This window comes from Falco rusticolus, chromosome 4 (genome assembly GCF_015220075.1).
Source record: "Falco rusticolus isolate bFalRus1 chromosome 4, bFalRus1.pri, whole genome shotgun sequence".
NCBI classification, from domain to species: domain Eukaryota; kingdom Metazoa; phylum Chordata; class Aves; order Falconiformes; family Falconidae; genus Falco; species Falco rusticolus.
The window spans coordinates 89,279,957-89,302,769 of NC_051190.1; the positions used below are offsets into that span (position 1 = coordinate 89,279,957).

Below are 22,813 nucleotides of genomic sequence, written 5' to 3' on the forward strand. Positions count from 1 at the left end.
GTATCAGTTTTAAGATCTATTTCTCTAAAAAAATACACTGGTGGCCCTGATATGCAGTAGTTTTGAGAGATTAAGGCTGAACAGAATGATATCCTTCTCCATCACTGTTCTTCATAGCAAATGGAACGTACCTCTGCAAAAAGGCAGAGACATCATTACCTACCTACTTGCATTCTAATATTACTGGAAAACAACACTTAAGTAGGTTCCCCTTGACTTCCAAGCTGTGGGATTTTGCTGTGAAAGCCATACTTGTACCTAACAGGAGTTGGGATTGTAAATCTGCAATACTGGGAAAAGAAATTAGGACAGCAGTTGAAACACGGGTTTCTTTATTTTAAATATACTTCTGAAAATGATGTTCCGTCCCTTCCACAGGCAGTATGCTAGAAGGTAAAAAAGTATCCATATGGATCTCCACAGTCACACAGAGACCCTTCCAGTGCATGAGTAACTAATACTGATACTCAAAAAAATAAAGCTGCCCAGGGATATCAAATAATTATTTTTTCAGTAATTATATGACCAAGTTAGTGCCAAATCAGACACAACCTGAAACTCACCTGTGTAGTTACTGGTGAAAGCTGTACTGGAGAAAGCAAAGCAGGGAGAGGCCTGGCCCAATTCAAAATATCCATCACATTTCCACCCAGGCCCTTCTGCTCCTGATCGGATAAGTCTGAACTGCTGTGTGCTCCATCTGTCTGTGTTATCACATCTACAGTTTTATCCTCACCACCGTGCAGACATTCTTCACTAGTCCTGTTCTCAACACAGTCACCTCCAAAAGGCTCAGTACCTGCTTGAAGTTGCATGGCTGTTACAGAATTTTGCTTTCCAGCACTTTCCAGTGAAGAATACCAAGGTAGCGTTTTGCCATCACACTTCCTGATCTTTTGGTGGATTTGTACAGTTTCTAAGACACAAAAATATTGTTAAGAATCTTCTTACTCCTCCCATTTTTCTTTATAGAGACAATATATCATAGTAATAAGAATGCATTACCATCTTTTCAAGGAATGTTCCCACAGCAATAAGGAGCAGTTAATGCCACTTTCAGAAATCTTTTCCTTACAGAGATCAGATGTTGCTATTCACAAACAAATCTCTATTTCATTTAAAAGGTATACTTATGTGCAAAAGGCTCCCCTGCAAACCATTTTCTGATTTGGATCATTAAAACTATTCTTCCCAGTTTTTCTTATCAGGAAGGGTCATACTGAGTAAACTGAAGGTCCGTACAGCTCAATAATGTATTTCAGTTTTAGCCCAGTAACTGATATTCAGGAAAAGCAGGACAAGCATGCAGTGACATTCCCCACTCAGGCTATAATCCTCAGCTTTGAGCCCACAGCTGCACGTGCAGGCCAGTTACAATTATACCCTGCCATAAACACAGTAAGGGAGTTCTTAGCTATATTCCTAGTGTTATGATTTAATATGCATACACTTTTAAAGTGTTAGTTCTTTAAACTTCAATAGTGAGTCTAATCATACAAGATTTTGTCTTTAATGATGTGACTTAAGTTGAACCCTTAAAAAAAACCTCTGCAACACACCTATGCACAAAGGAGTTTGAACCCCTAAGACAATGACAGATACTGAGCAGCTGCAACCCTTTCAAGATAATGTCAACTGTGCCAGTTTTACACAGTTATCCTAGCAGCAAGAAAGTATGTCCAAATGCTCTGTGTGATTCTCTGCATTGTACTTTTGTTTTGATCCTTTTCAAATCACACTATTATTACACAGTAACCTATTTCTTATGCATGCAGGCAAAACACATTGCCCCAAGAAAGTCTAAACAGTAGAGATAAAGATTTAAAATACTGATTATAATTGTGCTAGACACTTTCAACAGCAAGAAGACAGCCCAGTTTTCTGAAATTCAAATTCTACGATTTTAAAAAAATAAAAGATGACCTCCAATAAAACAGGAGAAATAAACAATCCCGAAACTCCAGTGTTCCAGGAACTAGAACCTACTCTTTAGTATTTCCAGTTCTTATATGACATTTCTATGTGTGATCTTGTTCATAGTGCTAACACTATTGGACAGAGAATCAGCAGTATTCAAGCCAGAGATCAAGCCTATTCTGTGTACACCCAAGTACCATCCCACCATACAAAGAACAGCACACACACAAAATGGTTCTGAACAGAGGATGTATTGATTTAACTGGCACAACTGGCATTCCATTGGAAAAATAAAAAAGAACAGTGTGCTTCATTACCGCTGTCAGTGTTCTTCCACTACTAGAACTCAGAGAGATATTCCTGAAGCAGCACCAATGGTAGTATCAGATTTTAAAATACTAGTTTCAACTGATAGGTGAAAATGACCTCCCAGAGATCTGTCTCCCAATAACCTTCAAGCACATTCTGGTATGCTGGCTCCACTAAAGGAGTTAGTAGGAAAACTGATCAAAACCCTTATTTCTAAGATCCATCTCAGTCACTTCACACAGCAGCTCCATGTCAAAATCTCAATTGTTGCAACGAACAGTAGGAGGAAGGAGAAACTGTTCAGCCTAAAGAGCTTTACCACCTCATTTTCCCCAAAGATAAGTAAGCTCTGGTATATCCTTTGGTCAAAGCAGTATCCTACAAGTTTTAAGATCCCACACTGTTTTATAAAGCTATTTACAAGCTACAGTTACATAGAGCTTCCAGGATGTTCTACATTTTGTCATGAAAAACCTGGATTCCTTTTATAGTTTGAGTCTCATTAGACCATCTAAGGGAAAAAGAGATCCTTCACAAGCAAAAAAAAAAAAAAGGAAAATCCAGAAAGTGGTTATTAAAATTTTTTCATGCTCCTTTGTGCCAAACAATTCTAAGCTCAGAACTTTCTCCCCACTGAAGTGGGCAGAAACATTCAGTTTCATATTTTGCCCCTCGAAGAACTTCAATTAGACAATTGGAAAGTTTACTTTGCATGGTGAACTACACAACAGTTACCAGGAACTTTAAATCCTATCTGTATTCTCAAGATCAGTCATGCACCTATATGGAGCCCAAGAATAGTGATACACACCATCCACTGAATAGTTCCCTCTGAGATCAAAGATGTAATTTCTGAATAACAAAGAGATTCTTCACCCTTCTCTCCTCATCCCTTTCCACCTCAGCCCCTGGTTTAAATTTCTTTAGGAATGAGATGCTTTTCTCATGGTTACCCCTTTATCTGCAGGAAGAGCTGTCATAGCAATTTTCAAAGGTTCACAATAGGGTAAACTCTGTAGGAAACAGCCACCTCTTTGGTACCACAGAGTGAGCTTCAGGTCCAGGAAAAGTCCTACTGATATCAAGCCCTTCTCGTTGGAAGGGTCCTCTCAAAGATTGTATTCCACAGACAAATTTTACTTTATCCAGGGAATCGTACTCTTTTTCATTATGTCACTTACTGAAATGATTAAGTTTTGTCCTCAGATCTACAGCCTGGAATCTAGTCTGCATAGCTTCAGAAGGTTAAGATCACTCTGATCTGAAAACACCATCAAAATCTACCACACACTACCATGAAATTCTTTCTTGATGAAGAATGGATAAAGGACAGCAGAGATAAACAAGCAATCCAATGTAACATCAGTTGCCTTGGTACTCAACACATTGAATTTTACAACTCAAATATTTGCTCTTGATTGTCCCCATTGCAGGGCAATTCACCTTTGCAAAACAATGTCCTCTTCTCTCTCCATCCTAAACAACAAATGAACTTTGTGAAACAAGTCTTGTTTTTTACTCTCAAATAGAAAGACCAGATGAAGATGATGAATATATTATCAAAATAATTAATCTAGCCATAAAACCTCTTCTGGCTTACAGCAAAACGTCACCACTATCAGCACAGTGACTGTAAATGCCTGGCAGTAGCAACTGCACGCTTCCCAAGGACAAACAACAATATTTCTCTGAGGAAAAATCCCTCCACAGAAAGCTTCTAATGTCCTGCTGACTAACCCCAATTTTTTAACCTGTTTCCAATTATGTGAATTTCAGGGTGTCTTATACACTAGCTACATGTTCTTTAAAGCTACAGACAGTATTCTGGTTTTTGAGACAGCAAACCCACACATCCTATCATATGAAACAAATAATTAGGGTGAATATTGCATAGGTGAAACTAACTGCGCAATGTTACACTATCTAAAAAGATGTTATCTTGAGAGATTTTCATATGGTCTTAAAGGCAGAAGTCTGCTTCTTAGATCACTCACACCCTATGGACTTTTATCTCAGGACCACACAATGTATACAGATCCCTAGGGATTCAGTCTTATCTTTGTGTTTTACACGTAATGCCACTGCCTTGTATCTCCTTTTGTCTGGTATTAAAGCAGGCACCATGGGACCTCCAGTGTGCTCCTTTCCATCCCTCCCTACATGCAGCTTCTCCCCTGTCCTGGATCCCCAAACGAGAAAGAAGATCAGATAAGATGGGTATAGCTCTGTAGTAGGTCAGATTTAGCTCAGAACTCCGTTATACATGCTACTTGAAGAGGCTCAGCTCCTCCCAGACATGGTCTTCCCATCTTTCCTCATCTCCTCTCACCATAACACTGCATACGAACAGTGCATACTGGAGAATCCAAATTACTAAAACATTCAGCACTGGTCTGCAAGATTCTTCAAATGCTTCTTCACGTGCCTGTTCACAATGTAGGTGACTTTATGCTCAAATCAAATGGGAAACAGTTTTCCCAAGTCTAAAAAAACTAGCAATGTCTTATTAACCTTAGATTATGGTCTAAGGTTATTGGTCTGATGGTCAACTGCACGTTCAGACAACTTTATTACTGGCAGATTTTGTAACAATACTATCAAGACCAAGCAAAAATGTTTTAAAATTGTTTGGCAAAACCTCGTTGTCCTATGAGGCTTTCTCAATGGCACATTTCTTGGAAAAAGCATGAATGGAAAGCCTGATGAGTCTTCCAGTTTCCATACATGGACATGTTCTTCAAGAAAGCCATTCAAAGCGATATCAACCTTGGTGCAACAGAGAAAGCACTGGTTATAACGCAGAGCTTTGTATATTTTACAGCACACTTGAGTGTACTAAGGAATCAAAGATCTTCCTGAAAGGCTAGATCCAGGCAGACAGATGAACTGACATTCTCTGGAAAAGAAGCTTCAGTAATACTACGATTAAGCTGATTTGCTCTCCAAGATGAAACCATTATAACATGGCACAAGAAATTAGGGCAAATTCATTAAGATCCTTTTTATTCCTAGAAGATTGTATCTGTAAATATAAGCATTTCACTATTAGGAATCCAAGGTAATGGCCACTTTCATGAGAGGCAGAACAACAAGCTGGCTGCCCTAGGCTTAAAGAGGGGAAAAAACCAACCCCAAAGCAAAAGAACATAAAAGATATTTCTCAGATATCTAGCCACTCCAACAAAAGCAAAAGAGGGGCTGACCAGAAGGGACCGTTACGGATAGTTGCTTCCTTTTGCGAAAAGAGTACTGCAGTTTCCTTGACGAGATGTGAATAGGAAAGATGGGGCAGGACTCCTGGCATCTAAAGTTCCCCTTGTGGTGGGTGGGAAGGGGATGACACTAGAACCCGATACCCCTGAAATCACTCTTCAGTTTCTTGTGCTTGTTCTTGTCATTTGATTGACCCTTGATCAAAAAATCAAATTCAGAATCTCAGGGGACAACTGTCTAGCTCTGTTTTGGAGCTGATGCCACAGATCTTCTGCATCTGGTGGGAGTGAGGCTGATAAACTGGCTTATGAGACAGTCCTTATATCTTGGCACCTCTTAAGTGGATTCCACTGAACACAAACTGCATCTAGATTTATTGGGATCTACACCAGTAGCAAATTGTCAGACTTAACAGGGTGGGCAGAGAGGATAACAATTCACCATCAAAGCTTTTTATAAAGCAGGGTGCTTATCCCAGAGAGTATCTCTACAGTCCAAGTTACAGAAAAGCAAAGTAGCAGAGAAAATAAAACAAAAAAGCAAGATTAATAGGCACACTCTGGAGGGACAAACACATATATACTAATGCAGTTTCAAGGCACCTATTACTCTTGAGGGCAGAAGGAAGATGACATGTTATGTGAAGTTAAAGCAGTTCAACTTTGGTGCAAATGTGCAGGTACGTAAGTACTTGGATTATTTTTTATTATTATACTGAATATCACATTACACAATTAAAGGTATTACCAAATTATATGGTTTGTTTCTCTGTATCATGAATATGAAAATTAATACACCTTTATTATTGTTAAGGCAAGTATGAATGAAGAAAATGGTGGTAACAGCTTCTTAAACTTTACTATCCAACTAGGTTACCATGTGTTTGTTTCAGACTAAAAAAGAGCACTTGCATCCTGTAATTCACATTATATACCGCAGACTTTATAATGATATAATTAAAGTATAAACATGAGAGGTGAGTTCTGACTACTTAAAAATAGTCAAAGTAGCTGATAAAGGAATTTGATTTCTCAATTACAACAGCAGATTACAACAGCTTTTATTCAGAAGAGCATTCCAGTTTACTTGGCTGTTCAAATTAATATTTCCAATGATTTTAAAATAAACTAATCACACATGTATTTGATCAGGCAATCACCCAGGGAAGTGTTCAAGTCTGACAAAAAAGTGTTACACAAACAGTACCCAACCTGCTATCATCCCAGAAAGACTCAGTTAATGCACTTGCGTATTAATAAAGTCACATTTACTGGAACCTACCTTCTGTAACAGTCAGTCTTCTTTTTTCAGGCCATGCCTTATCCTGAACAGAAGCTGAAAAAATGTACCAATGTTTATTTTTGTCAGAAAGAGAGACAGTTTCAAGAAAATTTCAAGACTTTGCATGCCATCTCACCCAAGACAGGATAATTTTCCTGATTCTCTCTTTTTCCTGTTGCACTATCAATGCACATCCAGAGTTCTTCTAACAAAAGCTTTATTTTTCCTGTTGAAATAAATTCCTTTGTAAGCTGAGGAAATTGAGCTAAGAATTTATGCTTCTTTATTTTTACTCAGAACACAGATAAAATACAACAAAATACAAAACACCTGCAACAAAAATTAAGACAAGGGACATAGGGGCATTTTAGCTTCAGAGAAAGAAATGCTAGATGCCATTGAGGGAATGGATCCTGTATTAGCCATAGCCACACAGCACACTGAAGGAACAGCTGCAGAATGCTTCAGCTTTTCCTTTCTATAGTGAGGGTAGCAAAAAGTTTTAGCAGCCCCTAGAGTAAAATGTAAAAGCACATTTGAAGGTAGCATTAGTGAAATTAAACAGTTTTCTAAAACAACTCAGGTGACATGAACATAAATGGGGGAGGAAATCTTCTAGGAACAAAGTATTTATAGCACACTCTTTCTTTATGCCCACTCAGTAGTAACTCATCTTAGTCTTACCATGGAGAAATGGCATGTTAAATGTATTAATTAACAGGCCACAACATTAGTAGACATTGTCTGGTGGTGCCAAACAACGTAGTTCCAGAACCAGAAGGGCAAGTCAAGAGGGAGAAACACACCAAAAACTCAATAAAATACACAAGCACCTCACCTACTTAAGCTAAAACCATCATCAGATCCAACAATAGGAACTGAGACTATTGGTTTTGTGCCAATTCCATAAGTCAAAGACCAAAGCAAACTGCTACTATTTTATGAAGACACAAATTAAAAAAAACACCGCACATAAGAGGAAGACTTGCCAAATTTTGCATGACAGCTATTAACAACACAAACAATTTCTCATTGGTAATAAAGACTTGCTGCTATTTGAAGCTCTAATTAGAGCTAAGATCTTAATTTTCCAGTTTTGTCATTCATTAAAAATCAAAACATGAAACTGGGTACCAATAATCCAAAAGGCAGTACAAATATGTCAAGACACACAAGAACTGACATGGTCTACCTTTTTCAGAAAGGTTTAATTTTGGCAACAAACTTCATATACAAATATTACAAGCAAGAAATAAAAGAGGGAAGTTCTTCTGCCTGAAAACTGCCTTCAGAATTTCAAAAAAATTCAAAAGCAATACTAGTATTTTAGAAGACTGCAAAAATGCAAAAAATAAATTTGCTTAAAAGTTTGGTCTCAGCACTTTAGAGGAAGTTTAGGAGTTTGCTGCATTACACAGATTAAGATAATTTGCAGCAGGTATTTTAGATCATTAGGGAAAAAAGCCACGAAGATAAGAAACATCTATACATCCTAGACTTCCACTTGATTTACAAAGCCTCTAACAGAAATTACAGCAGATAACATGCCTATCTTGTGTCTTTTGCCTTGCATGCTTCCTTGATAATTTCAATGAACTTCAAAGACAACAGGATTGTTTGTACTTTTCTCAGTGTTTGCATTCTGTTTTACAATTGCATATCAATTGACTTCACATACGCATGGGGTAGACTATTAATTTTAATGAACCAAGTATTTTCCTTACTGCAAAACTGACAATAGTCATCTATTACATTAGTCCTTCATCAGGACTTCAATTATTTGTATCATCCACATCTGCTCTTACAGCGCTTCTGTCAGTATCCTGTTTCCAAAGATGTAACTCAGTAAGAGTTGCAATAAATCCGTAATGGTTGGTTCTGGCACAGAGAATGGTCTGGCAAAAAATCTTACCTTTGTCTATATCTGCTGTAAGATCTTGACTTGAACTCTGGGTCTCTGCATGCTTAACTATTAAAAAGAGGAGAGGCGGGAAAGAAAATGTTTGAATGGAACAATATCACATATAAATCTGAAGCCCATCAAAGGTGAACACTTACCTTTTCTGAACTTCTCTTTAAGTACACCATCAAGTTTTCCCTGTTGAAATAAAACAATTTTAATCTTTCATGCCATACATAGTTTGTAGAGTGTCTAGTCTTAATTGCCATAAAATCTAAACTGTTCCAAACGTTGTGCTTCAGTTGGAAAATCTTCATCTCTTAAGGTGAATTGCTATGTTTAGTTACTCAATATCCCCATCAACTGTAATTTTACTGTTTCAGTATCTCTGTTCCTAGTAGCTTCCTTTTTTCCCCTCCAGAAATACTAAAAGAAGTTTCATCCAAAAGACCAGGAAAGTCTTACTTGTGCCTTCTTTAGCTCCTTTTCAAGCCTCTTCTTTTCAGTTTTCAGTTGTCTGAAGTCCTGAGTATGCTTTGTTGCAGCCTCTTCAGAAAGAGAACAAAAATTCAAGTTAGAAACTACAATACGAGACACAATTAATTTAAGTAGTGTTGGTCAGCAGTTTGTAAATCAAATTACCGGGGGAAAAAAAAAAGCTAGTGTTGAAGTTATATTTTGGCTCATTAAGACAACTCCTCATGAATTTAAGGATGTCATCTTCCACTGCATAATTACTGTTCTGAGCTACTGAAATACATTTATTACTTTTCTCACTTACTTGTGAGAAGGAAAAGTGGGTCACATTGTAATGATACTGCACTGTAGAACAATATACACCAAGTGAAAAAAGGGAAAAAAATTAAGAATGAGGGATAATGTTTTTTTCATGTGTTTTATTCTCTTATTTAAAAGAGGACTCTGGTTCAAAGATGAAAACATCTTGGCCAACTGCATTAGAAAGATGTAGATAGCACTCAAGACTAATGAACAGAGAAGAGCACTTGATGTGTGTGTGATATCTTGATGTCTAACAGACAACTAGGAACAGTGCAGATGTGTGGGAATAAAGTACAGGCTAGGTAAGTGAGGACTGATGGTGAGGTTCCTAGGGAAATTCTCAAGTGAGAGAAATACTTAAGAGAACTCCTGAGAGATTAGCTTGGTGACTTACACACAGGCAGAGGCAGTAGAGAAAAGAAATGGAACTTGCCTGCTGATCAGATCACGTCACAGAAGAAAGCATATAAAAAGAAAGAGCATAAAAAAGGCAGTTCGCTTGGTAGCTGGCCAAAAAACAATCCTGGGAAAAATTCAGATTGACAAAAGATACCAGGCTAAAATACGGGGTCTGGGATAATTAGTGAACACAGGAAAGAACAAAACAGATAAACTAGTCACTCAGATTGGACCTAGTGCAAACTATCTCACAGTATTTTATTCTAGCTGTGCCAGAATTCAAGTTTTTGGAGGCAAGCGGGTATAAAAACCTCGCTGCTACACTAATGGAACTCCAAGATGCTCATCAAAATAAACACCCTGTACCTGTACTTTAAAATAGGATTTGGGAGGGTTCTAACACTAAGAAACAAGTCACTTAGTTTGTCGTACTTTAAACTGTGGTAAACACAGCCGTAAGTGTGCCATGAATAAAAATATTTGCCTTGTCAACTGACGGTACAGCAAGCTAAGTATTAGAATGCTTTACACACATCCACCCTCTACCAGCAAAACAAGCAAACAGTGCCATGAGGCACGTGCTTTATCTCTACTTAAAAACAAAACCAACCAGCCAAAACCCAATTGCCAGAACAGTTAAAAATCAGAAAACCGTGTCAGGATCACTACATGTTTAAATACGATTATGAACATGACTAAAATAATCCTGCCGATGTTATTAGAACACTGGAGCACATGCCCTATGAAAAAAGGCTCGCTGAACTAGACTTAGCTTGAGAGGGGGAAAAAAAACCAACAAAAAAACCACCTTAAAAGGGCTCCAAGGACGGCCTTCTTGCACCTACAAAGAGGTATCAAGAATATGGAATAAGACTATTCAGTGGTGCATGGTGGGAGGACAAGAGACATCAGGCATAAATTGAAACAAGAGTTTCCAACTGGTTGTAAGGAAAAGCTCTTTCATCACGAAGACAATCATGCAGTGAATCAGGGTGCCTGTACAGGCTGGGCAGACTCCATCCTTTGAGATTTTAATGACTAGAAGTTCCCTTCCAGCTTAATTTATGTCATGTGCCTAAGATACTCAACAGAAAACATTCTGCAGGAGGGCTGATTTAATTCAGTGACTAAGCAGCACACATAGCACTGCCCTGCCTTGCACCTTGGAGCCTCAAAAAGTTGCAATTACTTCTTTGATAAAAAATGAAGCAAGAGATGGAGTAGGACAACAGCACAGTAATGGAACATAGAAAGTCACCTTCAAGTTTCTTCACTTTTGTTTCCAGTTTCTTTCTCCTGTTAAAAAAAAAAAGAAAGAAAGAAAAAAAGACATTAATACATCATTTTTGTATAGAATTATGTTGCAAGGGGGGAAAAAAAGTCCAGCCATTTCAGAGAAAACACACGTCCTACACCCAGGACCTGAGAGACCAACATGTCCCTGAAGTTAAGAAGTTGTACCAGTGGCATGTTGCTGACACTCTCATACAAACAGCTGTACTTGTTACAGAGACAGGCTTTGCCCTTAAGAGTCAGTCCACTAATCCAGGTACATAAACATATCTTCAGCTACAACTTGGGAGCTACAAACACAGCCTGAGAAAACTGGCTTCTGCACTTCTACGATGTAATGCAGACAGGTTAGTTTTACTCCTTAATAACAATTAAGCCTTGCTTTCAATCAACACCTAAGCAATGAGATAATCAGGAATAGTCTTTAAGATCACTTATATACCACAGCCTTTTGTTCAGAATATCCAGGTATTTAACTAAAGCCAAACCAAAACAAAGAAATTATGCATTCTGAACAATATTGACTTCAGCATTTCCAACCCTACCTTTTACATAAAACATAAACAGAACTGGAAAAATAAATTTTAAAAAAAGTAAACACTTATATATTTTTCCTTCTGTTAAATCCCAGTATCTCAGAATCAAGTTTTTAAACCCTTGTGATAACCAGAGGACTCTGTCCTGACAAACACAAGCTACCAATGATCACTTTCATGAAGAAAAGGTGTTCATCCATTCCCCATATTAAAACTTGTATAATGGGATTGAGATTTGCAGCCTAAGCCTTTCTGGATGTGCAAGCTTTAATCATGAATTTAGATATTAACTGGAATACATTTGAAAACCCAATCAGAAACAGAATGATTGACCACCTTTGGCATGTTCAGTAGTCAAAGTGTTTATACTATAAAGTCACAGACGGATGCTCTTGGGCCTTCTCAGCCTGAACAGGTTCATACTTTATACTCAGATGATGGTTTTCACAGTCAAGCCATAGGTGAGAATTTCAGAAAAATACCTTCATAACATAGCTTTGCAGAATAAAAAAACAAAAAAGGGGGTGGGGGTGTCCTTCAAAAAGTAGCAGGTTAACAAACTCCTGTTTCTCTGCAGATTATCTTCTGACCAATGCACAGAAGTACTGCATCTGCAATGGACACTGGAAGCAAGGAGAGGTGACAGGACAGGACTACAAAGATGTTGTTTGCCACTGTAGGGAGAAGATTCATGCCGCCAAAGCTCAATTAGAGTTCAAACTGGGCAGTACTCTGAAGGACAACAAAAAGGGCTTCTTAAAATGTTAACAGCAAAAGGAGGACAAGAGATAACATTGGACCATTACTTGATGAGGTCAGGCGCCTAACAAATAAGGACGTAGACAAAGCAGAGATATTTAAATTAAATAAAATGCATTCTTCACCTCTGTCTTTAACATTGATGATAGGCCCCGTGACCCCCTGGATCCTTGTGTCGGAAGACCGTGACTGGGCGGACGATAAAACTCCCAGCCAACTGTGAACTTGTTCAAGATTTGCTGGTCCAGCTGGATGCACGTAAGTCTATGGGGCCTGACGGGATTCATTCCAGGGTACGAAAAACACTGGCTGACGTTATCACAGGACCTCTCTCCTCTTATTTTTCAATGGTCTTGGGAGCCTGGAGAGGTCCCAGTTGACTGGAAGCTGGCAAACATCCCAGTTTTCATGAAGGGTAAGAAGGAAGACCCTGGTAATTACAGGTCTGTTAGTCTCAACTCCATTGCCAGGTAAAATTATGGAGAAGGTTATTCTAGGAGTTACCGAAAAACATTTGAGAGACAACGCAGTCATTGATCACAGCCTGCATGCGTTCACAAGGGGAAAGTCCTGTTGCTAGACAAGTCCGTAACACACTGGGTAAGAAACTGGCTGACAGGTCACGCTCAAAGAGTTACAGTAAATGGGGTTACGTACTGCTGGTGGCCAGTCACCTGTGGGGTTCCCCAGGGCTCAATTTTAAGGGCCAGTGAATAATCTAGACACAGGACTCAAATGCGTACATTAAGTTCACCAATGACATGAAATTAGGAGTTGCAGACTCTCTTGAGAGCAGAGAGGCCTTACAGAGAGATCTGGATAGACTAAAGAGCTGTGCAATCACCAACCACAGGGAGCAAGTGCCAGATTCTCCACCTGTGACAGGATAATCCTGGTTATGTTGTACAAATTGGGGGATGACAGGCTGGAGAGCAGCCCTGTGGAAAGAGATGTCAGGGTTTGGGTCAGTGGCAAGTTGACTATGAGTCAGGTAAGGCAGCCAAAAGGGGCAACCACATCCTGGGGCGCATCAAGCACAGCAATAAGAGGGGACTGTCCCACTGCACTCGTGCAGCCCCACCTCAAGTACTGCGTGCAGTTTTGGACACCTCAGTATAAGGACATCAAACTATTACAACTGTGTCCAGAGAAGGGCAACCAAGATGGTGAAAGGCTTTGAGGGCAGGACTTCTGAGGAGCACCTGAGGTCACTTGGCTTGTTGAGCTTGGAGAAGAGAAGGCTGAGGGATGACCTCATCACAGGCTACAACTTTCTGAAAGGGGCAGCGGAGAGAGAGGTGCCGATCTCCTCTGTGACCAGCAACAGGACACAAGGAAATGGAATTAAGTGGCATCAGGGGAAGTTCAGACTGGACATTAGGGAAAAGCCACTGAGAGGCTGGTCGGTCCCTCTTCCCCCTCTTCCCTTGGGAGCCTAACAGAGCTTCCTGAACAGCTGAATGATGCTCTTAGTCATATGGCTTGGTTTTAGATAGTCCTGCAAGGAGCAGGGCTCAATGATCCTTACAGGTCCCTTTCAGCTCAAGATTGAAATTCCATGATACAAACAACTATAAATCTGAACAACCAGACAGCCAATAAATGCCAACATTTATCGCTGCAATGAAAATATCAGACAGACAAAACAGTTACTTTTACAGGTGCAGTAGTATGCTGATTCCATCAATACACACAATTACATTAAGAAAGAGGTAGATGTTAAATCCTGTAATTCACAAAATAGCAAGGTTTGTAGATGACGCATTTGGACAGAACTCCTCCTACACTACACAAGTCAAGCTCCTATCTGGGCTTTAAGATGCGTGCACAACTGCAGCTGGCAGAAAGCTATGCTAACAGATGTTGCATTCAGAAGCAGAATACATACAATATTATACTCTACCCAAACTACAAAAAGCACCATGTGCTTGTATTTGTAATACACAAAAGTTGAAAAATACAAATAGAAACAACAGTTGTGTCCCATATTTATTTCATCCTTAGAGAGCATGTGATCTTTTAATTATAATGAGCACCCTTACATCTGGAACAGTCTATTTTTGAGTACTTCTTTCAAAGTTTGTCTGCAGGAGCGATTTCATACCTAAAACCTTCTTCACAGGGGACGATGCACATTTGTCTCAAGTTACCACACTGCTTGTAAGCTCAGAGATGGGGATTTGCCATCCTTGTAAATACCCAGAACTCAACGAGACAGGGTGCTGAGCAACCTACTTTTGACGCTGGCTCCGAATGGCAGACTGGACCAAAGGACCTGAGAGATAATTTTTGACCTAAATTATTTTACAGTAACTGTAGATTAACATTCATTTTTATCAATGATTCAATACAATTCTGCTTCTGAAGAAGCTCAGCTCTATTACCAAACTCTTGTGACCTCACGCTTAAATTCACCTCAAAGATGTACAAAGTAACGGTAGCATCACAGAACGGCTGAGGTCGGAAGGGACCTCTGGAAGTCATCTTGTCCAACCCACGCTGCTCAGGCAGGGCCATCTAGAGCCAGTTGCCCTGGACCATGCCTGGACAGTTTCTGAGTTGTCTCCGAGGGTGGAGACTCCACAATCTCCTTGGGCAACCTGTGCCAGCGCTCGGTCACCCTTGCAGCAAAGGGAGTGTTTCCTGATGTTCAGAGGGAACCTCCTGTGTGTTCCCGCTGCCGCTGGTCCTGGCACTGGGCGCCACTGAACACAGCCTGGCTCCGTCCCCTTTGCACCCTCCCTTCAGCTGTTCCTAGCCATGGGTAGCAGCAGCCCTGAGCCTTCTCTTCTCCGGCCTGAACAGTCCCAGCACGCTCAGCCTTTCCTCAATGGAGACACGCTCCAGTCCCTTCATCATCTTTGTGGCCCTTCACTGGACTCACCCCAGTATGCTCATTTCTCTCTTCTACTGGGGAGCCCAGACCTGGACACAGGACTCCAGGGATACTGGTAGGCTCCTCTGCTGCAAGTGCGCATCGCTGGCTCATGTTCAACCTGGCGTCCACCAGGACCCCCAGGTCCTTTTCTGCCACACTGCTTCCCAGCTGGGTGGCCCCCAGCACACACTGGTGCGTGGGGTTGTTCCTCGCCGGGGGCGGGACTTTGCACTTCTCCTCGCTGAACCTCCCCAGGTTTCTGTCAGCCCATTTCTCCAGCCTGTCAAGCTCACGCTGGGTGGCAACGTGCCCCTCTGGCCCACCAGCCACCCCTCCCAACTTCATCATGGGCAAACTCGCTGCGGGTGCCTTCTGTCCCGTTGTGCAGATAGCTAATGGAGATGTTAAACCTGACTGGTTGCAGTGTACAGCCCTCCTCCTCTCCCGCCAGGGTACACTGCTAGTTACCGGCCTCTAGCCAGACTCTGCGCCACTCAGCACCCTTCGGTCCCGGCCATTGAGGCAGTTTTCAATCCACCTCACTGTCTGCTCATCCAGCCCCTGCAGCAATAGCTCGGGGGCCTGAGGCAAGTAGGACACAGTGTCCCAGCCCTTACTGAAGGTCCAGCAGACCCTAGCCACTGCTCTCCCCTCATCTACCAGGTGTGACACCTCATCACAGAAGCCTATCAAGTTGGTGAAGCCACGCTGTCCTCCTGAGGAGTTTCTTGTCCTTCCTGTATCGGGAAGTGTGTTCCAGGGTGAGCTGCCCCATCACTCCCCCAGGGACTGAGGCGAGGCTGACAACCTGTAGATCCCCAGCTCCTCCTTCTTTGAGATATGAGTGACAGATAGGAGACAGGCGATGTATCTACATTGACACACATTGTATATTGCCAGCACATTAAGGTGGCCAGTTCCCTCACGATGCCGTTAGCCATGGGGTAGCTGCTCCCTGATGCTCTCAGGATGATCTGCTAAAAATTTCTTTAAGCTCACAGCACACAAGAGTACCTATACGTGAAATAAGTGCAGTCTGGCAGAAGTGACAACAATGCTGGTCTGCTTGTACAGTCTTTTGGATAATAGTGGCTTGCTGCTGTGCTTGTGAGGACCACTATGTTTCAAAAGTCATGCAAAGATACTATGGTATTTGAGAGATGCTTCAGCCCCTTGATCATCTCCATGGCCCTTCACTGGACACTCTCCAGTATGCCGCCCATCTCTCTCTTATATGGAGCAGCCCAGAAATGGACACAGTACTCTAGGTATGACCTCACCAGTGCTGGGTAGAGGGGAACAATCACCTCCCTCAACCTGCTAGTAACACCAAAATAGCTTAGGAATGTCAAAGTTAAAAATTATAGCCAATTCACAAGGAAGGAAGGAAAGAAGGTGTCATCCACTGGGTTGTGTGCTGGAACACATTAGAAGTAAAAGCTGACTACAAAAACCTGCAGAAAGGTCTTAGAATTCCAAGCAACTAGAGAGCAATCACCGGTGATGATAAATGCAAAGTGATATACACAGAAAAATAACCAGAGTTACAAACTCACAACACCCAGCTGTATATTAGCTGGTTCTCTCGAGAGCCTAAATACCTTTCCATGCAATACCAAGAAGTTACAGTTCCCCGATAAAGGTGATTTAGAGGCTAAGAGCATAACAGAGTTAAAAAGCAATTAGACAAATTCATTCAAGAGTCCATCAAGAGCTGTAAGACATAACACACACATGCTCCAGGCAAGGAAGCCTTTAAGTGGCTGGTTACTGGAAGAACAGGCTTTGGGAGTTATCAAGCCACAGCTTCACAACATTCTGTACTATGGCAGCAAAAATGGCTCCTGCATTTTCAGTGCCAAATCCATCCTGCCCATTTCCAAACATGGTGCATACTTCCAGGCTTGCTGAGCTGTTTCTTTAAAACTGATTATTTTAAGGACTGATTTTAACTGCAGATCACTTTGGCACTATCATCTTCACATTGGCCCCACAGACTTACCAGCAAAACAGAAATGGACAGCAATAACAAAAAGCCAAAACTAAGAACCACTTAAAACTGGAGAAACTATAGTTTCTTCTCCAGTCTAATCCTGTTCTTAAAAACCTTCACTAAAGAACCACCAAAAGCCACTTCAAGACAGGATAATAATTAAACTACTATTACCTTCCAGAGTGTTTGCTACAAAATTTAAGACCATTCTTCCACCAGCTGCCTGTTCTAAGAACCCATAAGCATAAAAATTTTAGCAAAATGGAAAGCATATCTAGGTAAAGTACAAGACCAAGTTCTGGAACTGGGAGAAGAAAGGTTGTAGTAAAAGAAGCATCACTCACACAGCATCACTGTTTACTATTTCTTCTTTAATTTTAACATATTCTAGTTGACTCTCCCGATAAATCTTCAGAGAACTCTGTGGAGAAGGAAAGCACAGTTAAAATAGCTCCTTACTGAATGCAAACAAAAAGAAAAAAGAAGGTACCCACTTTACCTACTCTAATGAAAACAGTGCATAGCCAAAGAAGTATATTCAGTGAGAAAACAAGTTATAAAAGTCAGGTTATTCTTCTTTAAAGGGAAAAGTTGTAAAAAGCAAATAAATCTGTATCTGTCTTTTGAGTATGTGCCTCCAACACCTGTCTGGATAGGAACGCAAAGCTGAAGTCAAAAGTACAACTAGTATACATGATACATACAAATCCTGCTTTTTCTGAAAAAGTGCCATCAGGACACCAGCTAACGCTCACAGAGAAGATTTAAAAAACAGTTCTAAGAAGAAAAAAACAGGTACAGTGATAAGACAAAGGTTGATATCCTACCATACACTGGCTTGAAAAAAATACAAGAAAGAGAGTGAGGTTTGGGGTTTTTTTTACAGAAATAATAGTAATGTCTAGAAAATACATATATTTAGGCAATTTGAATAGTCAAAAGTTCTTCTTCTGTAGACTAAATCTCAGCTAAGGGACCAGAGAGAAATTGGGAATAAACTCAAGTAGCTAATAATGTAGAAGCACATGTTGAAAACCGTAACAGAAGTAAAATCCTGTTCTGCACAGACCCTCTTTACATCTTTTTAATAATAAAAGTTATAGAGTTTAGTAATGTAATAAGAGAAAACCAAAGGAATTTTAAAGTATGTCCTTCCTTCCTAAATAAGGAAATAAAATTCAAGTAATCTGATCACAAAAATCATAGGAACTACAAAAGCCTGAACTTTTTGCCTATCTGAAACCTGCTGCCATTTAATTAATTTCACCTAAAACCAGAGCTGCCTGTCCCAATGAGCTGGAAATAACTGGGCTCATTAAAGCCTACTTCATTAAAATGAGCATTAAATACATAAAGTTCCTTCAGCAGAAAAAGTTCAAGTTATTTAAACCTTTTTAACAAGCCCACCTTTTTCTCTTCCAACTCTGCTTTCAAGGAACCCAACTCTTCCTGGCATTTTTCCAGAGGCAGGATTTTCTGTAGCATCTGCTCCACTTGGCAACGAAGAGCAGAGATCTCTCTGAAACAGGAAATGTAATTGGGGGGAGAAGTTGCCAAAAAACACGGGTGCTTTCGAACTCAATGTTCTGATCCTTCAGGCAAGTGCCTTCAGTATTTTGCTCTTCCCAATGGAAAAGTTACTTGATAGATACCCAAAGGCTTTTAAGAGTCTAAACGTTCTCATTTTTCCATCCAACATATGACATTCAAAGAAAATTCAAGATCTGATTTAAAAACATTAAACTGAGCCTGCAGCTAGATGCAAGCAGATGGCATGTGCCAGACAAGAAGCGCTGCCCTGCTGCCTACACTGAAGTGCCAGAATAAGCGTCTCTACATAGGTAGCACTGTGAAATAAGAGCAGAGTCCAACTGCTGGATTTTTCAGCAGGGAGGCTGGACTCCATAAAGATTATATGATGCCTCTTCCTCTATAATTAAGCCGAGTAAGCAAGGGCACACAGCCATTACTCAAAGGCAAAATGCTTCATACAAATATGGCTGCCCCGAATACGCTCACATTTAACCACCACCAGAAGATGAGCTCTGCATTTCTACTTGGTCACTTTAGACTCTTACGTAAGACAGGACCAGGAAAGAATTTCACAGAGGTATTGCAGAAGGAAGACAGATTTCTCTCCTCATCAAGGGTACCTTTGCTACCTATGGCCTAGGAAGCATGGTAAAAGAAAGGACCATATTAAAAGCTCAGCCTAGGGCTGTTGCTGTTACAATGTCAGACTCCTAAACTGCCCAAGACACAGAGAACATAGCATCTTTAGTTAACAGTTTAAATCAAACATACCGTTCAGCAAATTGAAGCTGTAATCTCTTGTTAAGGTAGAAATCAAAAACAGTTTATCAAACATTAAGTATACTTCAATCCAATTGCCACTCACAAAGAAACATCCAATAAACACTTCCACCCAAAAAACACAGGCCTTGCAGAACTGTTTAATCAAAACATTTCAATACATTTGAAATGAATAAGCAGAGAGGGCTTCTTCTGTTACATGAAAATAACTTGAATCATTCTCAGCAATGCAGATCTCAGGTAGTCCATATTAAGACATATACCAGATGCAGCTGGATCTTAAGTGGATAGTTTTAATACCTAAGTCCTATTTTCTTTACAAAGCCTATCCAGTCTGTTCCTTACTAGAGGCATCATCTCTTAACTTAAGCATTAAACAAAAAGCTTCAAGCCCTCTTATACTAATTCTTTAAGAACACTAACAGAAAAGGATATCAGTGCATTTCTGTTGATACTCTGTCAGCAAACGACTGCAAGGAAAAAAAAAAAGACATTACTAATTTTCTAACTTGATTTTGATGATCAGGTCTTAGAATACCTTTCCCTTTGCTTTATAGATAAATACAGAAAGTGTAAGATTGGTTTGCATTTTCTGATAGTAGTCAATATAACTCTTTGTTTAATTAAGTCATTCAAACCCCAAATCAGGCGGCTTTAAAATAAATAAACAAACCCCAAAAAACAACTAGCAATTACATGAATTCATAGCCATTAACTATTTGCAACTACAAAAAAAAAAAACAAAAACAAAACACACCAACAAAAATCAACAACATTATTTAGGTAAAGAACATAATATACATATAATCTAAAAATATACATATAAGCACAAAATCACGTCCTAGTTCCCAAACTTAAAAGGATGTTTCCTTAGGAAAGAATACACATAAATGTAAGAAAATTAGTTCAAAAAACCCTAAAAGGCTTTAATCTTTACACTATTCTCCTAACAGCCCTAAGAGGGTAATACTTATTCTGATCCAAGGTGCACAGTGGGCCACAAGACAGGACCAAGGAAAGTTAGTCGCTCCTCAAGTGTTATGATTTTTAAGAACGGAGAAGAGAAAGGGCAAGAAAGAGAAATACTGTGACATTAGGGCAATACAGAGGGCTGTGTTACTTTATCTTGTGACACTTCAGAGTAATCAAGTAAGGCAAAAAAGAAGGGCTGAGCTGCATGCAAGTAGTTGGAGAGGTAATTCCCACAAGAAATGTATGCACTGGCAGACAGAAGAGGGACCCAAAGTTTGGAGGCAGGAAAAGCAGAACCTATGGACACAGAGTAAAGGAGCTTTGAAGAAAAGGGTCCCAGTTAAGACAGTGAGGGCTCTTGTAAATACTTTTTGGAAACCAGAATGCAGGACTGGAATTTAGATTCACTAAAGCCAGATTGACACATATGCAGGAAAGGATGCTGAGAAATAAACCATTATAATTAGGAGACAAAGTAAGGCTATTAGGCCATAGCGTGGAGGTGTATGTAACATATCTCCATACAAGCATATGTTGATGGCTCTTGAGAAGTGGAAGCAATTACAGAAAAGAAAGCAAACCATGAGAATTTTATTGTTCTGACTGATGTTTAACATCACTTTTCGCATTCTGGTATTTAATCTCAACAGCATTTCACATTGTAATGCTCAGACTAAATTCTGTTGGAAAGGTTTGTATACACCTGTGCTCAACTTTTAGTTCTCATACTGTATTCTTCACAACAGATAAAATGAAGTCTCTTCCAAAAGCTGCTTCTTCTAGTGTATATATAAGCTACTATAGCTATAGAAAATAGCCCGGTTTTACTACATTTAGGGCAAAAAGTCTGGATTTAGGGCCTGTTCATGAAGAAATTACTTTCATTTTGAGAATTATTTAGTTTTGTGCATTAACAAATATCTATATCCCACAGGGCATATTTGCTGCATTGCTTTAAGAGCAATAAAAAGCAAACTAATCAACCAAAGAAAAAAAACAACCAAACCCCAAACACGGGTACAATTGTACTTACTCTCCATCAATCATTTTTTGCTTCAGTGCAATTAATGCGGCTACATATTCATTTATATTCTGTAAGGAAGAGTCTCAAGTTGGTAAAGAAGTTTCACCCCAAAACTCAATACTATATACACCATAAAAAAAATCCTAAACTGCTGGTGTTCTACGCAACACAATAACCTGTCTCCTTTTGTTCCGTTCTCTTAGTGAACAAGTCATTAACTCACCACAAATATATTCATACAAATACATACAGAAAATGCAGGCTCCACAAGGAAGTATGTGTACTTATACGAGGCTTTACCACAAAAACTATTTAAACTTCGACTCAGCAGTAGCTCATATACTAAAATCCCCATAACTTTTTTTTCCGCAAAATCAAATTAAGCTTTGGCAGAGCGTTACCGATAAACGGCACCTAGCGCAGGTTTTCCGGGCTCTCAATCCATACTCATGCTAAACACACTCCTGCAAGCTGCCAGCAAGGGCCTGCCCCGCAGTGGAAGGGGACACGGGCACCGGCGGGGAACCGGGACACGGGCAGGGCCCCAGCCTTGCGCTACAGAACCCTCTGCTCGCCCAAGGGCGCCGGGGGCAGGCGGCCCCCAGACGCTTCTTCCCCGGCGCCGAAGCCGGTGCGAAAGGATACGCCCACCAGCGCACTGGCCGATCGCTCTAGCCACGCCGCGGAGACTCCGCCGGCTAAAGCTGACCGCTGCCTTCACAGAGCCTGCCTGCCGCGTTCGCTATCCAGCCTCCCGCCGCGCCGGCGGCGGCACCCAGCGCTCCCCCCCCTCGCAGCGACCCGGCGGAGCCCCACGGCCGCGTCCTTAAGCCGACACCCCGCCTCGGGCAGGCGCTCCGGCGCCAAGGGGCGGCGGCCCGCCGCTACCTGCTGGAGAACACCGCAGTTCGCGCAGGCCGCGGCGGCTGCAGTCCCGGCCGGCGGCGGCGGTGTCTCTCCAGGCATCATAGTGCCGGCCCCGCCGCCGGGCAGTGCGCAGCGCAGCGCACGCGTCCCGCCGCCCGGCCCCGCCGCGCCGCGCCGCCGCCTCAGGAAGGGCCCCTCCGCGCGGGCGGCCACGCCGCCGCCTGACAAGCGGCAGCGGGGAAGGCGGCGAGAGGCGCTCTGTGCAGAGGCCCAGCGCCCGGTGAACGCCGCCGCGGCCCACTGCAGGGAGCGAGTGCTCCCGCTGTGCCGCGCTCTTCCATTAGGACTATTATTATTTTCTTTTTATGCGCGGGCACTT

General features: G+C 41.1%; 1 protein-coding gene across 5 annotated transcripts in view; it reads right to left on the minus strand.

The window, feature by feature from the left end:
* The window catches only part of ICE1 (interactor of little elongation complex ELL subunit 1), a 39,248-nt gene extending 16,653 nt beyond the window's left edge, over positions 1 to 22,595 (minus strand). For 4 of the 5 annotated variants that reach the window (XR_005103645.1, XM_037383322.1, XM_037383321.1 and 1 more), the window contains exons 1-13: positions 22,456 to 22,595; positions 21,577 to 21,635; positions 20,007 to 20,041; positions 19,563 to 19,581; positions 18,666 to 18,777; positions 17,603 to 17,679; positions 11,058 to 11,095; positions 9,086 to 9,168; positions 8,779 to 8,818; positions 8,633 to 8,689; positions 6,857 to 6,946; positions 6,721 to 6,774; positions 564 to 916 (exon numbers count right to left, since the gene is read on the minus strand). Coding sequence is in view for 4 of the 5 variants with exons in the window: in XM_037383322.1 (XP_037239219.1) it covers positions 564 to 916; positions 6,721 to 6,774; positions 6,857 to 6,946; positions 8,633 to 8,689; positions 8,779 to 8,818; positions 9,086 to 9,168; positions 11,058 to 11,095; positions 17,603 to 17,679; positions 18,666 to 18,777; positions 19,563 to 19,581; positions 20,007 to 20,041; positions 21,577 to 21,635; positions 22,456 to 22,536 (1,098 nt within the window). In the remaining variant the exon portion in view is untranslated. Of the gene's footprint in view, positions 1 to 563; positions 917 to 6,720; positions 6,775 to 6,856; positions 6,947 to 8,632; positions 8,690 to 8,778; positions 8,819 to 9,085; positions 9,169 to 11,057; positions 11,096 to 17,602; positions 17,680 to 18,665; positions 18,778 to 19,562; positions 19,582 to 20,006; positions 20,042 to 21,576; positions 21,636 to 22,212; positions 22,425 to 22,455 lie in introns of those variants that run through there. The other variant, XM_037383323.1, reaches the window with a different exon arrangement.
* Between the last annotated feature and the right edge of the window lie 218 nt (positions 22,596 to 22,813).